Source organism: Plecotus auritus (genome assembly GCF_963455305.1).
Source record: "Plecotus auritus genome assembly, chromosome: 4".
Taxonomy (NCBI): Eukaryota; Metazoa; Chordata; class Mammalia; order Chiroptera; family Vespertilionidae; genus Plecotus; species Plecotus auritus.
The window spans coordinates 99,998,924-100,011,786 of NC_137775.1; the positions used below are offsets into that span (position 1 = coordinate 99,998,924).

Sequence of the window (12,863 nt, forward strand, 5' to 3'; positions counted from 1 at the left end):
CTTGGGCTACACCAGGCACCAGCCACTGTCACAGACAGAGCACAATCCTGAGCGAGAGGTGATGGAAAATGCCTGGACTTATGGGTGTTTGCAAATCTCTCCCAACTTGCTAAGGATGCAAGCGCTTTCTGGCTCAGCCAAGACAGGCGTTTGTAGGAAGAGGACGGCTGAGAGCAAGGCTGGGATGTGCAAGGAGAGAGTGCGTGAGGAACCAGCCTCGGGCAGGGTGAGGGCAGGCCTGGGAGGGGGGTGGGTATAGGAAGCTGTTGGGCAGGGGTGACGTCACGCCCTCTTCTTGGTCCTCAGCCCTGCCTTCCCTACCAGGGGCTCCGTGCTCACTGCTCACAGCTCTGTGCCCTCAGGTAAGTTCCTTTACCTCTCTGTGCCTGTCTCCTGAACTTCGCTGAGGGTGAGGACAGTCCCTGCCTCACAGGGGCCTGAGGTTTGGGTGAATGATGGGTGACGGGCTGGGAGCATGCCTGGTAGACAGCGAACGTCTGATACGTGTTATGAACTATCCTTGTTTTAAAACGTGTGTGTGGAGGCAGGTTTGGGTTTCTTCCAGGCCTGTCTCTGAGCTGAGCCTGGCCTCGGGGTCACCCAGTGCTCCTCGGGGAGCCTCCCTGGTGAGGCTGTGCTGCGGGCAGGTGCAGGCAGGAGGCCCCGCGGAGGCTGGGGAGCTCTCCCCAGCAGGGCGGCTGCGCCCTCCTGAGGCAGCCCCAGGGCACAGACCACTGGGGGGAGGGCGGGCACCTGTAGTAGCTGAGCACGTTCTCGTCGTGGGCATTGCCGGCCCGCGCCTCCTGGGCCAGCTGCCTCACGCTCTTCTCGTGGTGCTCGTTGTTCTTGTCGGTCCAGGTGAGCCACACTTCCTCCTCAGAGTACTCGATGGTCAGGTACTCGTGGGCCTGGGCCATCTCCTTCACGGGCCGAAGCCTGCAGACCACGGCCGGCCATCACCGGGAGCCGGCCATCACCGGGAGCCGGCCATCACCGGGAGCGGGGCCAGGGTGGGACTCCACGCCAGAGCCCACCTGGAGCAGCCCGGCCGCATTGTCTTCTCCCCCTGGGGCTTGGCCCAGAGCCAGCCCGGCTCCCATGCTGCCTGCCATGGGGACCCACCTCCCGCTGGGACCCCAAGCAAACCGTGAGCTTCTTGAGGGCAGGGCCTTGGCTCCTTCTCCTGTGCCCCTTTACCCTCCCCCCGTGCCAGCATAGAGCTGGGCACACAGCAGGCACTAGGTACATGTCTGCAGAGAGCGTTGGGTGCCAATTACAGCCTGAACCCAGACGGGCTCCAAGCTCTGAGGCGGCCGGGAGCCAGGCAGGGTGCTGGCTGGGGTGGGACGCCACGGACGGGGGACATCGTGCCTGCTCACTCGGTCTGGATGAGAATGTCGCTGTTCTTGGGGTCCAGCACACACTTGCAGATGAGCTCCTGGGTGACGGGGATGGCGATGTGGTTGGACACACATAGGTCGGAGAGGTAGTCCAGGAACCTGGGGTGACGACAGGGGTGGGGAGGGGCTCAGAGCAGCTCCCCTTCCCCAGTGGCTGCACAGGCTCCCTCCCCAAACTGGGCAGGGGTGAGGGTTGGAGGGGGGGGCAGTGGGGAGGGCGACTGACCTGGGCTGAACAAGGGTGGGGGTGGAGGGGGGGCAGCAGGGAGGGCGACTGACCTGGGCTGAACAAGGGTGGGGGTGGAGGGGGGGCAGCAGGGAGGGCGGCTGATCTGGGCTGGGCAGGGGTGAGGGTTGGAGGGAAGGAGGGGCAGCAGGGAGGGCGGCTGAGCTGGGCTGGGCAGGGGTGAGGGTTGGAGGGAAGGAGGGGCAGCAGGGAGGGCGGCTGAGCTGGGCTGGGCAGGGGTGAGGGTTGGAGGGAAGGAGGGGCAGCGGGGAGGGAGGCTGAGCTGGGCTGAACAAGGGTGGGGGTGGAGGGGGGGCAGCAGGGAGGGCGACTGACCTGGGCTGAACAAGGGTGGGGGTGGAGGGGGGCAGCAGGGAGGGCGGCTGAGCTGGGCTGGGCAGGGGTGAGGGTTGGAGGGGGGGGCAGTGGGTAGGGCGGCTGATCTGGGCTGGGCAGGGGTAAGGGATGGGGGGGTGCAGTGGGGAGGGCGGCTGACCTGGGCTGGGCAGGGGTGAGGGTTGAAGGGAGGGGGGGTAGTGGGGAGGGCGGCTGACCTGGGCTGGGCAGGGGTGAGGGTTGGAGGGAGGGGGGCAGCGGGGAGGGCGGCTGAGCTGGGCTAGGCAGGGATGAGGGTTGGAGGGAGGGGGGCAGCGGGGAGGGCGGCTGAGCTGGGCTGGGCAGGGATGAGGGTTGGAGGGAGGGGGGCAGCGGGGAGGGCGGCTGAGCTGGGCTGGGCAGGGGTGAGGGTTGGAGGGAGGGGGGGCAGCGGGGAGGGCGGCTGACCTGGGCTGGGCAGGGGTGAGGGTTGGAGGGAGGGGGGCAGCGGGGAGGGCGGCTGATCTGGGCTGGGCAGGGATGAGGGTTGGAGGGAGGGGGGCAGCGGGGAGGGCGGCTGAGCTGGGCTGGGCAGGGATGAGGGTTGGAGGGGGGGGCAGCGGGGAGGGCGGCTGATCTGGGCTGGGCAGGGGTGAGGGTTGGAGGGAGGGGGGGCAGCGGGGAGGGCGGCTGAGCTGGGCTGGGCAGGGGTGAGGGTTGGAGGGAGGGGGGCAGCGGGGAGGGCGGCTGAGCTGGGCTGGGCAGGGATGAGGGTTGGAGGGGGGGCAGCGGGGAGGGCGGCTGATCTGGGCTGGGCAGGGGTGAGGGTTGGAGGGAGGGGGGGCAGCGGGGAGGGCGGCTGGGCTGGGCAGGGATGAGGGTTGGAGGGAGGGGGGCAGCGGGGAGGGTGGCTGAGCTGGGCTGGGCAGGGATGAGGGTTGGAGGGGGGGCAGCGGGGAGGGCGGCTGACCTGGGCTGGGCAGGGGTGAGGGTTGGAGGGAGGGGGGGTAGCGGGGAGGGCGGCTGAGCTGGGCTGGGCAGGGGTGAGGGTTGGAGGGAGGGGGGCAGCGGGGAGGGCGGCTGAGCTGGGCTGGGCAGGGGTGAGGGTTGGAGGGAGGGGGGCAGCGGGGAGGGCGGCTGAGCTGGGCTGGGCATGGGTGAGGGTTGGAGGGAGGGGGGCAGCGGGGAGGGCGGCTGAGCTGGGCTGGGCAGGGATGAGGGTTGGAGGGGGGGCAGCGGGGAGGGCGGCTGATCTGGGATGGGCAGGGGTGAGGGTTGGAGGGGGGGCAGCGGGGAGGGCGGCTGAGCTGGGCTGGGCAGGGGTGAGGGTTGGAGGGGGGGCAGCGGGGAGGGCGGCTGAGCTGGGCTGGGCAGGGATGAGGGTTGGAGGGAGGGGGGGTAGCGGGGAGGGCGGCTGACCTGGGCTGGGCAGGGATGAGGGTTGGAGGGGGGGCAGCGGGGAGGGCGGCTGAGCTGGGCTGGGCAGGGATGAGGGTTGGAGGGATGGGGGCAGCGGGGAGGGCGGCTGAGCTGGGCTGGGCAGGGATGAGGGTTGGAGGGGGGGCAGCGGGGAGGGCGGCTGATCTGGGCTGGGCAGGGGTGAGGGTTGGAGGGGGGGCAGCGGGGAGGGCGGCTGAGCTGGGCTGGGCAGGGGTGAGGGTTGGAGGGGGGGCAGCGGGGAGGGCGGCTGAGCTGGGCTGGGCAGGGATGAGGGTTGGAGGGAGGGGGGGTAGCGGGGAGGGCGGCTGACCTGGGCTGGGCAGGGGTGAGGGTTGGAGGGGGGGCAGCGGGGAGGGCGGCTGAGCTGGGCTGGGCAGGGATGAGGGTTGGAGGGAGGGGGGCAGCGGGGAGGGCGGCTGATCTGGGCTGGGCAGGGGTGAGGGTTGGAGGGGGGGCAGCGGGGAGGGCGGCTGATCTGGGCTGGGCAGGGATGAGGGTTGGAGGGGGGGCAGCGGGGAGGGCGGCTGACCTGGGCTGGGCAGGGGTGAGGGTTGGAGGGAGGGGGGGCAGCGGGGAGGGCGGCTGACCTGGGCTGGGCAGGGGTGAGGGTTGGAGGGAGGGGGGGCAGCGGGGAGGGCGGCTGAGCTGGGCTGGGCAGGGATGAGGGTTGGAGGGAGGGGGGCAGCGGGGAGGGCGGCTGAGCTGGGCTGGGCAGGGGTGGGGGTGGAGGGGAGCAGCGGGGGGGGGGGGGGGGGCAGTGCTGACCTGGGCTCCCGGTTCTTGCGCACCAGGCTGACGAAGGTCTCCACCTCGGTCTTGGTGATGTGCTTCTCCAGGAGCTTGCGGTTGTTGTGCAGCAGGGCGGTGATGGTGTCCTCAGCCAGGATGTCGTAGCCGATCTGGGACTGCATCATCCCAAACTGCTTGGCAATGTGCTCCTGCGGGGCGGATGGGTTGGGGTCACGGGGTGCAGCTCTGCTCCAGAGCACTGCCCTGACGCCGAGACAGGGCCCGGCACTGGCAGGGACCCCGACCCCAGGACAGCGGCACCCAGGAGAGGAAGCCCACAATGGGCAGAAGAGGGGGTTGTACAATACTAGAGGCCAGCGTGCGATTAAGGTGCCCCGCCTCCCGCTGTGGGAGAAGGCACCCCGTGGGGGGCCGGGACCTGTGCCTGACCCGCAGCGTCCCCCGGCCTCCCTGCCTGTATCCGCTCTGGGGCTGCCCGAGCCACCGCGCCGGCTGGGTCAGGCCCCCCGCCTCTGTCTCCATCTCCACTCTGGGCCTCACCTGAACGCACAACCTCCTCCTGTCTGGTCGTGACCCGTTATGGAGTCCCAGCCTAATTTTCATGTTATTTCTTTATAATATAGGTAGTTATCGGGTGTGCGGTCTGTCTCCCTCCCGGGGTCAAGCCTCCGCAAGGGAGGGGCCTTGTCTGGCAGGACCAGCTACATAATTTGTGGGTCCGGTGCAAAGTGAAACAGCAGGACCCCTGTTCAAACTTAAGAATCTGAAGATGGCAACGGAGCATTAAACCCAGCCCAAGGCCCTTCTGAACAGAGCCAGGTCACAGGAAGTATTTGCTGGGGGGGGGGGGGGGGGGGCGTGGGGCAGGCCAGCAGCACCTGGTTCTTGCGGTAGTCTTCCTGGGAGTGCCGCAGCACCCGGTAGCAGAGGCGGAACATGTGCTGGTAGGGGGCGTTCTTCTGGTCTGACAGCTCCTCCAGCCGCACCAGGGGGCCCTCACCCCCCTTGTCCCGGAAGGGAGCCTTCAGAATGCCAAAGATCTGGGGGAGAAGAGAGCGTGAGGAGGGATCTCCCACATGTGCCTGTACCCCTAATTATCCAGGAACCCTAAGCCCCAAACTGCCCCTCCCCCAAAGCCACCCCACATTCACCCACAACTGATTCTAAGCTGAACTAAAACATTTTTTTTTAATTTATTTTAGAGAGGAAGGGAGAGGGAGAGAGAGATAGAGACATCGATGGTGAGAGAGAATCATTGATCGGCTGCCTCCTGCACACCCCCCAGTGGGGATCGAGCCCAAAACCCAGGCATGTGCCCTGACCAGGAATTGAAACCATGACCTCCTGGTTCGTAGGTCAAACCTCAACTGCTGAGCCACACCAGCCAGGCAAATTTGAGGCAGATTGGGTATCATTGTTAATTTTCTTAGGCGTGATAACAGTCCTGGGACCTTATTCTTAGGAGGTGCATGCTGAAAACTTTAGGGGGGAGGTGCACCGCTTTGGGAATGCGAGCGTGGGATGGATGCTGGGACGCAGAGCTGCCTGCAGCCCAGCTGGCGATGGGCGGGCCATGTTCACGTCACTATTCTTGCAATACTGTCTCAATATTTGAAAACTTGCATAATAAAAGTTTAGGGGGAAAAAAGTTAAGCACAAGTTCTGGACCCCACATCCTGAGTCCCACTCTGCCCTGCTGCCTGCTGGCGAGCTGCTCCATGTGCCTGAGTCTTCCTGGGAAATGGGTAGTAACGGGCCCTCGGGTTGAGAGGATCACGTGAGCCAATGCACGCAGGGCCCTCGGGCAGTGCCTGGCACACGCTAAGTGCTCAATAAGTAGACTTTGCAGCTCAACTGGAGGTGGGAAAAGGCAAACAAGAGGCCCAGCCCTGGCCGGTGTGCTCAATGGTTAGTGTCAACCTGGGAACCAAAGGCTCTAGGGTTCGATTCCGGGTCAAAGGCATGTATCTGGGTTGCAGGTTCCATGCCTGGTCCTGGTCGGGGCACATGCAGGAGGCAGCCATCCATGTATATCTCTCACATTGACTTCGATGTTTCTCTTTCCCCCCACCCCCACCTCTCTCCCCTCTTCCCTACCTCCTTTCCACTCTCTCAAAAAATCAATGGGAAAAAATACCCTCAGATGAGGATTAACAAAACAAAACAAAAAACAAAAAGGCTCCCGGTCCCCGGCCCTTCCCAGGTCTGTGCTGCAGGTCGTGGTGGTCACAGCACCTGCTTGAGGATGTTCTGCTCCCTCATCAGCTTCTGCCGTTCCCGGTTGGGCTTGGTGACCATGATGTCCAGGACGTTCTGCCCGTTGTTGGGGACGTCGCTGACAAAGAACACCAGGTCCTCCAGCAGCTGGATGACAAACCTTCACAAAGGGCATGAGAGACGGCACGAGTGAGGTGCCCACCCTGGGAAAGCTCCCAGGACCCGCCCAGCCCGTGCTCCCTGCCCCCCTCCGTGGGCAGCCAGCACGTCCCCACACACAGCTCTCCAAAGCACAAAGCCCATCCACTTCCCTCCCGCTTCACCCTGACCTGCTCTCAAACACACCCTACACCTGCCCAACGGCCCCAGGACTGAGACTCGCCGTCCACACCAATCCGAAAGGGAACAGCAGGGCACAGGCGGGCGTCTGGCGCCAGGGGCTCTGCGTTTCCATTCTTCCACCTACGAGCTGGGTGACCGTGCAGTCTCTCCACCTGACCCTCAGTCCCTCATCAAACCAGGGCCCGTTCCGGGAGTACATGAGCAGCGAGGCAGGGCCAGCCGGCCAGTGCCGCGGGACAGTCCTCCCCGCTGCCTCCCCCGCCCAGCCCGCCTGCCGGCTTCTGCTCCGTGGCTCCTTGGTTCACGAACAGCAGACCTGGGAAGACGGCCCCGGGGGAACCTCAGGAGCCTCCCTGCGCCCACCTGCGGTCGTTCTGGCTGATGAAGCCCTCGTTCAGCTTCTCCACGGCGCTGGCCAGCATGGAGCTGGCATCGTTGGCAAAGTCCAGGTCTCGGATCTCAGACACGGGAACCGACACGATGGCAAAGGCCTCCTTGTCCTCCTTGGTGGGGCAGGTGCCCAGCTGCAGGGACAGAAGTCAGCCAGGGCACTCAGGGGCAAGCCTGAGCCCCAGCCCCAGCCCCAGGCGGCCCCACCATGAGCCGGATGGGCCGCTCCTCCTCCACGTCAATGGGCACGTTGGTGCTCTGGATCCATGTGTTGGTGCAGAGGTGCCGCAGTCGCACATACGAGTTCCTGCAGGAAGGACCCAGAGTGTACACAGCACGCCCCGGCAGTCTGCCCCCCAACGCTTCTCATCTCCCCCTGGACCACACGGGCCTGGGTAGGTCCCCTCCAGGTGAGAAGCCAGAGGGGTGACAGCAAACACGCAGGCCTGCGCTAACTGTTGCACTGGCCCAGGCCCCCGCGCCTCACCCCACGCCCACGCCCAAAGCTCTCCAAGCCAAGGCTTGTCCACTTGGGACTGAAAGTCACTGGACAAATGGGGGTGTAGGCCATGCAGTCCCCGTGGTGTCGACGTGCATGCTTTCACAGCGGAAAGCGCGGGGCTGTGGTTATGAAATGTAATGGCCTTTCTGCAATAAAAAGCAATCTGAGCCCCAAAAGCACCTGCCCCGAGAGCTGCAGCCAAGGGGGCCTGGCCTTTAGTGCCTCAGTGTGTCCTCTCATCCACGCTGGTGAGGGGTACACGAGAGTCCCACTGGACAGGGCATGTGCTTCAGTGCCCTACGAGGGCTAACGCCTGATTGACACCAGGAGCCTCCTGATGTGACTTATGTCCTAGAATCTCAGGGTTGGGGGCCTTACAGTCAGGCCGCTGCGCCCCCCCCTACCCCCCCCCGGCCCAGACCCACTGGGGCAAGCAGCCGTCAAGAACACTGGAGAGAAGGCATTTTGACGGAGCACCATCCAGGGCCGGCACACGACAAGCGTCCAAGGGTGGTGAGCTGCCTACTCGGCTCAGAGCTCAGTCCCAGAGGGACAGCCCTGCAGGTCCTGAGGCCACAGGCACGGGGCGCCTACCCACCGGGGCACGAAGGAGTCGGTTTTTTGCAGCGTGGTGGGGTCCAGCTCAAAGAGTGAGGCGATGTCATTGCCGTGCGGCACAGCCACAAGGCGGTACTTGATTTTCTCCCCCGCGTTCCGACGACCTGGGCGGCCCTGCACACCGTGGGTGAAGACCCCAACTCAGGCAGGAGCCCCTCCCTCCTCTCAGGCCCCCTGGAACCACTGCATCCCACTGAGAGGCTTTCCCTCTCCAGCCCACCTCCCGGGGTTCACGGGCCCCCTGCCCGCCCACCCCCAGAGCGATGCACACCGCTCTTACCCCGGCCCGGCGCCCCACACCCATCCTCACCACTCCTGCCGCCTTGCTGTCAGAGGCATCACCCTTGTAGCTGGGGTTCTCCTAGAGAGAGAAACAAATCGGGGAGCTCTTAGACACCAAGCTATACCACGTGACACCTCCCCACACACACCCCGAGACAAAGTTCAGATATGTCCCCCAGGGGTGCCCACCTCAGCCCCGAAACCCATGTGACTCCTGGAGAAGCCACCAATGAGAGCCCCCTGAGCCTGCCCTCCATGGCCCCTCCGGAGCCCCACAGGTGAACACACACTCACACACACACTCACACGCACAATGCCAGTCCACACAAGCCTGTGCAACACGGACAGACGTGGATGCTGGGAAGCTCGCTCACTATTGTATCCCAGTGCCTATAACAGCTCCTGGCACAGGGTAAGGCACAGTAATTCTTACAGGCTTATTTACAGTCATGCAGTCACTTGATATGTGCTAAATAAACGCATGAGTGCAGAGAAGCAGAGTCCACAGACACGTGTCTGCGTGTGGCATGCACCAGGCACACAAGCGCGTGCGTGCCCGCAAGCACACAGCCTGAGCTCCCAGGATGCCGCTGCCTCCCACTCACCTCAGCAGCCAGGTAGTTGCCCGTGGCCAAGTGCTTGAAGCGGTACAGGCCATTCCAGTGGCCAGCGCCTCCACGGCAGGGGTCATGGTGGACTACCTGGGGGTGCGGGGTGAGGCGGGGTGAGGCTACCCGGGGGAGGCATGGACAGGCAGGGCCCTGGAGGCCTGCAGAGCTCTGGGCAGGGGCTCCTGGGCCTCTCCTGGCCCCTGGGCCCTGGAGGGGCTCACAGGAGGGGCAGGGACCACCTTCCCCCTCCCCCCCAGCGATGGAGGAAGAGGGAGGGGTGGAGCCAGAGCTGGAGAGAAGGGCTGGGCCTGGGCGCCAGGAGCAGGGCTCTGACCTCCACCTCCCAGAGGGCGTTGGAGCTGGTGGCCGAGGTGGCGGACTGGCGCAGCGTGGTGCGCAGAAACACCTGCAGCTTGCCCTTGTACTCGTCACACGTCAGGAACTTCTCCTGCTCCGCGTGGAACAGCCGCACCACATCCCCCTGCAGGCGGCAGGGTGCGGCTCAGGAGGGACCTGGGCCTCCGGGGCCAGCACTACCTGCCTCCCACGCAGGTCTGCTGGCTGGGCCCCATGTGCTCCTTCCAGAGCCGGCAGCAGGGGGCGGCCAGCACCTCAGCCAGACCCCAGATTCAGAGCCCCTCTCAGCGGGCAGACACGCTCTTACCCAGCGCCCTCACAGCCTTCCGTGTTCACACCTGCCTGGATCGCCTCCTTCCAGTCAGTACCTCTGGAAAGGCCCGCTGGCTCCACAGGCCAATCCCAAGTCTCCCTTTCGTGAAGGCAGGAGGGGTGGCCCGCCTGGCGGCATCGCTCCCCGGCCTTTCCGCCCAGCTCTTGGTGCCTCGTGCCCACCTCTCCGCTCCCCGCTGGACTGAGTGGCTGCGATGCAGGGACCGGGGCCTGGTCATCGCCACAGCTTTGGACACTGAGACCAAGCTTGGATCCTGGCTCCTCTTTATGAGCTGTGTGACCTGGGTAAGTCCCTAACATCTCTGAGCCTCACTTTCCTCTGTAAAATGGGAACGCTGTGACCTCCTTGCAGAATCTGGATCCTAGTTTGTATGACCAGGTAACACTACACTCTTACCACGTGCCAGCTGCTATGTGAGCGCTTTGCATGAACTGCTCACCACTCCACGCCCTAGCCCTCCAGCACGCACAGCATTATCCCCATTTTACAGGTGCAGAAACTCGGGCACAGTGGTGGTACATGTCCTGTTGATGGTCATGTATCTAGTGACAAATGGGGCATGAATCCGTGCCCTCACCTCTCCACCACACTCCCCACACGTGCATGCCACCCAGCAGGCCCTCAGGGCACGGCTGCCACTCCCGTTACAGTCACTGATGGCATATCCGTCCCCCCTACACTGCGCTGGACACAAGCTCTCAGCCAACATCTGTGGAGTGAACGCCTCAGTGGGCGAATGAAGGAATGAAGGGATACACACAGGTTGGCTCAGTTACTATGGCAGAACCTGGTGCCTCTGTATCCAGGCAGTGCAGGGTGACAGCAAACACGGGGTGGCTTTGTTAGCTCACATCTCACTTCCGAGCCACCTGGAGTCTACCGTCGGAGCGATGAGCCACGACAGGTTCACCCAACCACGTGGGCAGCACCTTGGGGATCAGCCCAGTGAAGTGTCCTTTTCCAAGCACTACACAGATTTGGAGCTGGAGTGTGTAATCAGGGAAGGCTACTGGGAGGAGGTGGCACATGGGCTGAGCCTTGATTGATGTGTGGATGACGTGCAGGTTTAAGAGAGGGATAGGCACAGAGCAAGGGTAGGTGGGAAACAGCCTGGGAGATGGGTGGGAGGGGGAGGGTGCGGTGGCCTGAGGGGGACAGGAAGGTCTGACAGAGCAGCCTGGCTGGCAGAGAGGGGCAAAGAGAGCATGCAGCGAACACAGGCGGCCTCCCCATGTAGCTGCTCCAGGGCCTGTCACCTGTCTCTTTAATAGGTATCACAGCCAGGTGTACCGGCTGGTTCCCCTAGCTGGGGAGCCCCGCACTCTCTGCTAGCCTTAACTCTGCCCTCCCCACACTGCCTGCTCCCCTGGAGGCTGCTCTGTGCCCTGCAGCCCCTGAGGCGCCTCTGAACCCTCCCCCTTCCTCCCTGCTCTGGTTGTCAGGGATTCTCCAATGGCCTCCCCACCCTCCTCCACCCTCTGCTCTGGTCCTCCCAGTCTTTCCTGTGGTATTTCCCAGTCCATTGCCCCCCAACCAAGGCTCGCCCCCTTCCGGCCTGTCAACCCCTGATGTCCTAGCGCCCACACCAGCTGGTCTAGAACCACGGCAGGGGGCAGGGTCCTGACCCAGATCCACGGAGCAGGCGTCGGGGGCAGGGCAGAGGCTCAAAGGATCTGGCCCACCCCAATGTAGGGGAACCCCAGGCTACTGACACCCCCTTAGCAAGGGAGGAAACTGGGGCAGCCAGGACTTGGAGAGTGGAGAGGGGGTTGTAAGGCCAGAGATGAGAGGGGAGGGTCAGGCGGGGAGCAGCTGGTACAGGGGGGAGGGGGGACCTGTGGGGCAGCGGCCGTCCTTACCCCTTTCAACACCTCATCCAGGTGGTCTCGGAACTGCATGAACAGGTTGATCTTCCAGCTGGTGTTGCAGTTCACAGAGTTGACCTGGGGAAGGGTGGAGACGGTGACGGCAGGCAGACCCCAGCCTCTGGGGAGAGGGCCAGCACTGAGGGCCGAGAGCGTGAGGGGAGGGCCAGCCCCACATGGGCCCCCAGCCCCACTGCCCTGGGGCTGCCAGCCTGTGCAGTGGGTAACGGGGGCCATGCTGGGAGACAGGCAGGGAGGGGTCACCTCTCCCCGAGTGGCCCCACCGCCACTCACCTCCTTGCAGCCAGCATTGTCGCTGAGCTCGTAATTGCTGGCATGCAGGGGCTGCCCAGCGTTGACGGGGTTCAGGATCACCTTGTCCCCCACGACCACCTGTGGGGAAGGTGGAGCGGGTGAGGGAGGGAAGGGGGCCTCCTGGCCTCTGGCCTGTTTGCCCCTCTAAGAACGGGATAGGCCCTCACCCGGTCACCTGAGCTGTGGCCTGCGCCTCCCCCCGCCCCGAGCTGCCCTCCTCACGTCCCCGTTGCTCCCCGCAGCTGTGGCCTGAGCCTCCCCCCGCCCCGAGCCGCCCTCCTCACGTTGTCCCCGTTGCTCCGCAGCTTCCAGAAGGGCTGGATGAAGAGCCAGGAGCCCTCGTTGCCCGTGGCGTCCAGCGTCACCCGCATGGCATTCTTCTCCAGCAGCGCCGGCAGCCGCTTGTTCACCGTCAGGTACTTGTTGCTCTTCATGTGGAGGAGCTGGGGCAGGCGGGGGTGGGTGAGGGGCCCGAGGCCAGCCCACGGGGGAGCAAAGGGGGCCCACTGGACCCTTGGTCACAGCTGGATGCACAGTGTTAGACACACAGACACAAACACACAGACACAAACACACAGACACACACACGCAGTCACACACACAAACACACGCCCTAGCCGGTTTGGCTCAGTAAATAGTGTTGGCCTGCGGACTGAAGGGTCCCAGGCTCGATTCTGGTCAAGGGCACATGCCCGGGTTGGGGGCTCAATCCCCAGTCGGGGACAGCCGATCAATGGTTCTTTCTCATCACTGCTATTTCTCTCTCTACCTCTCCCTTCTTGTCTGAAATCAATAAAAATATTTTTTTTAAAAAAATAGAAGCTAGCACTGTTCTAAATTCCTTACACGCATCATCGCACGCAATCTGACGGCAACCCAGAGGGGACACTGCCACCGGC

At 64.3% G+C, this 12,863-nt stretch overlaps 1 protein-coding gene across 1 annotated transcript in view; it reads right to left on the bottom strand.

The window, feature by feature from the left end:
- The window catches only part of ITPR3 (inositol 1,4,5-trisphosphate receptor type 3), a 67,067-nt gene that overhangs the window by 24,077 nt on the left and 30,127 nt on the right, over positions 1–12,863 (bottom strand). The window contains exons 5-18 of the mRNA XM_080666748.1: positions 12,249–12,407; positions 11,944–12,042; positions 11,644–11,727; positions 9,428–9,574; positions 9,088–9,183; positions 8,511–8,561; positions 8,181–8,314; positions 7,288–7,387; positions 7,054–7,214; positions 6,367–6,508; positions 5,010–5,171; positions 4,147–4,319; positions 1,380–1,499; positions 754–936 (exon numbers count right to left, since the gene is read on the bottom strand). Of these exons, the coding sequence (XP_080522874.1) occupies positions 754–936; positions 1,380–1,499; positions 4,147–4,319; positions 5,010–5,171; positions 6,367–6,508; positions 7,054–7,214; positions 7,288–7,387; positions 8,181–8,314; positions 8,511–8,561; positions 9,088–9,183; positions 9,428–9,574; positions 11,644–11,727; positions 11,944–12,042; positions 12,249–12,407 (1,811 nt within the window). The remainder of the gene's footprint in view (positions 1–753; positions 937–1,379; positions 1,500–4,146; positions 4,320–5,009; positions 5,172–6,366; positions 6,509–7,053; positions 7,215–7,287; positions 7,388–8,180; positions 8,315–8,510; positions 8,562–9,087; positions 9,184–9,427; positions 9,575–11,643; positions 11,728–11,943; positions 12,043–12,248; positions 12,408–12,863) is intronic.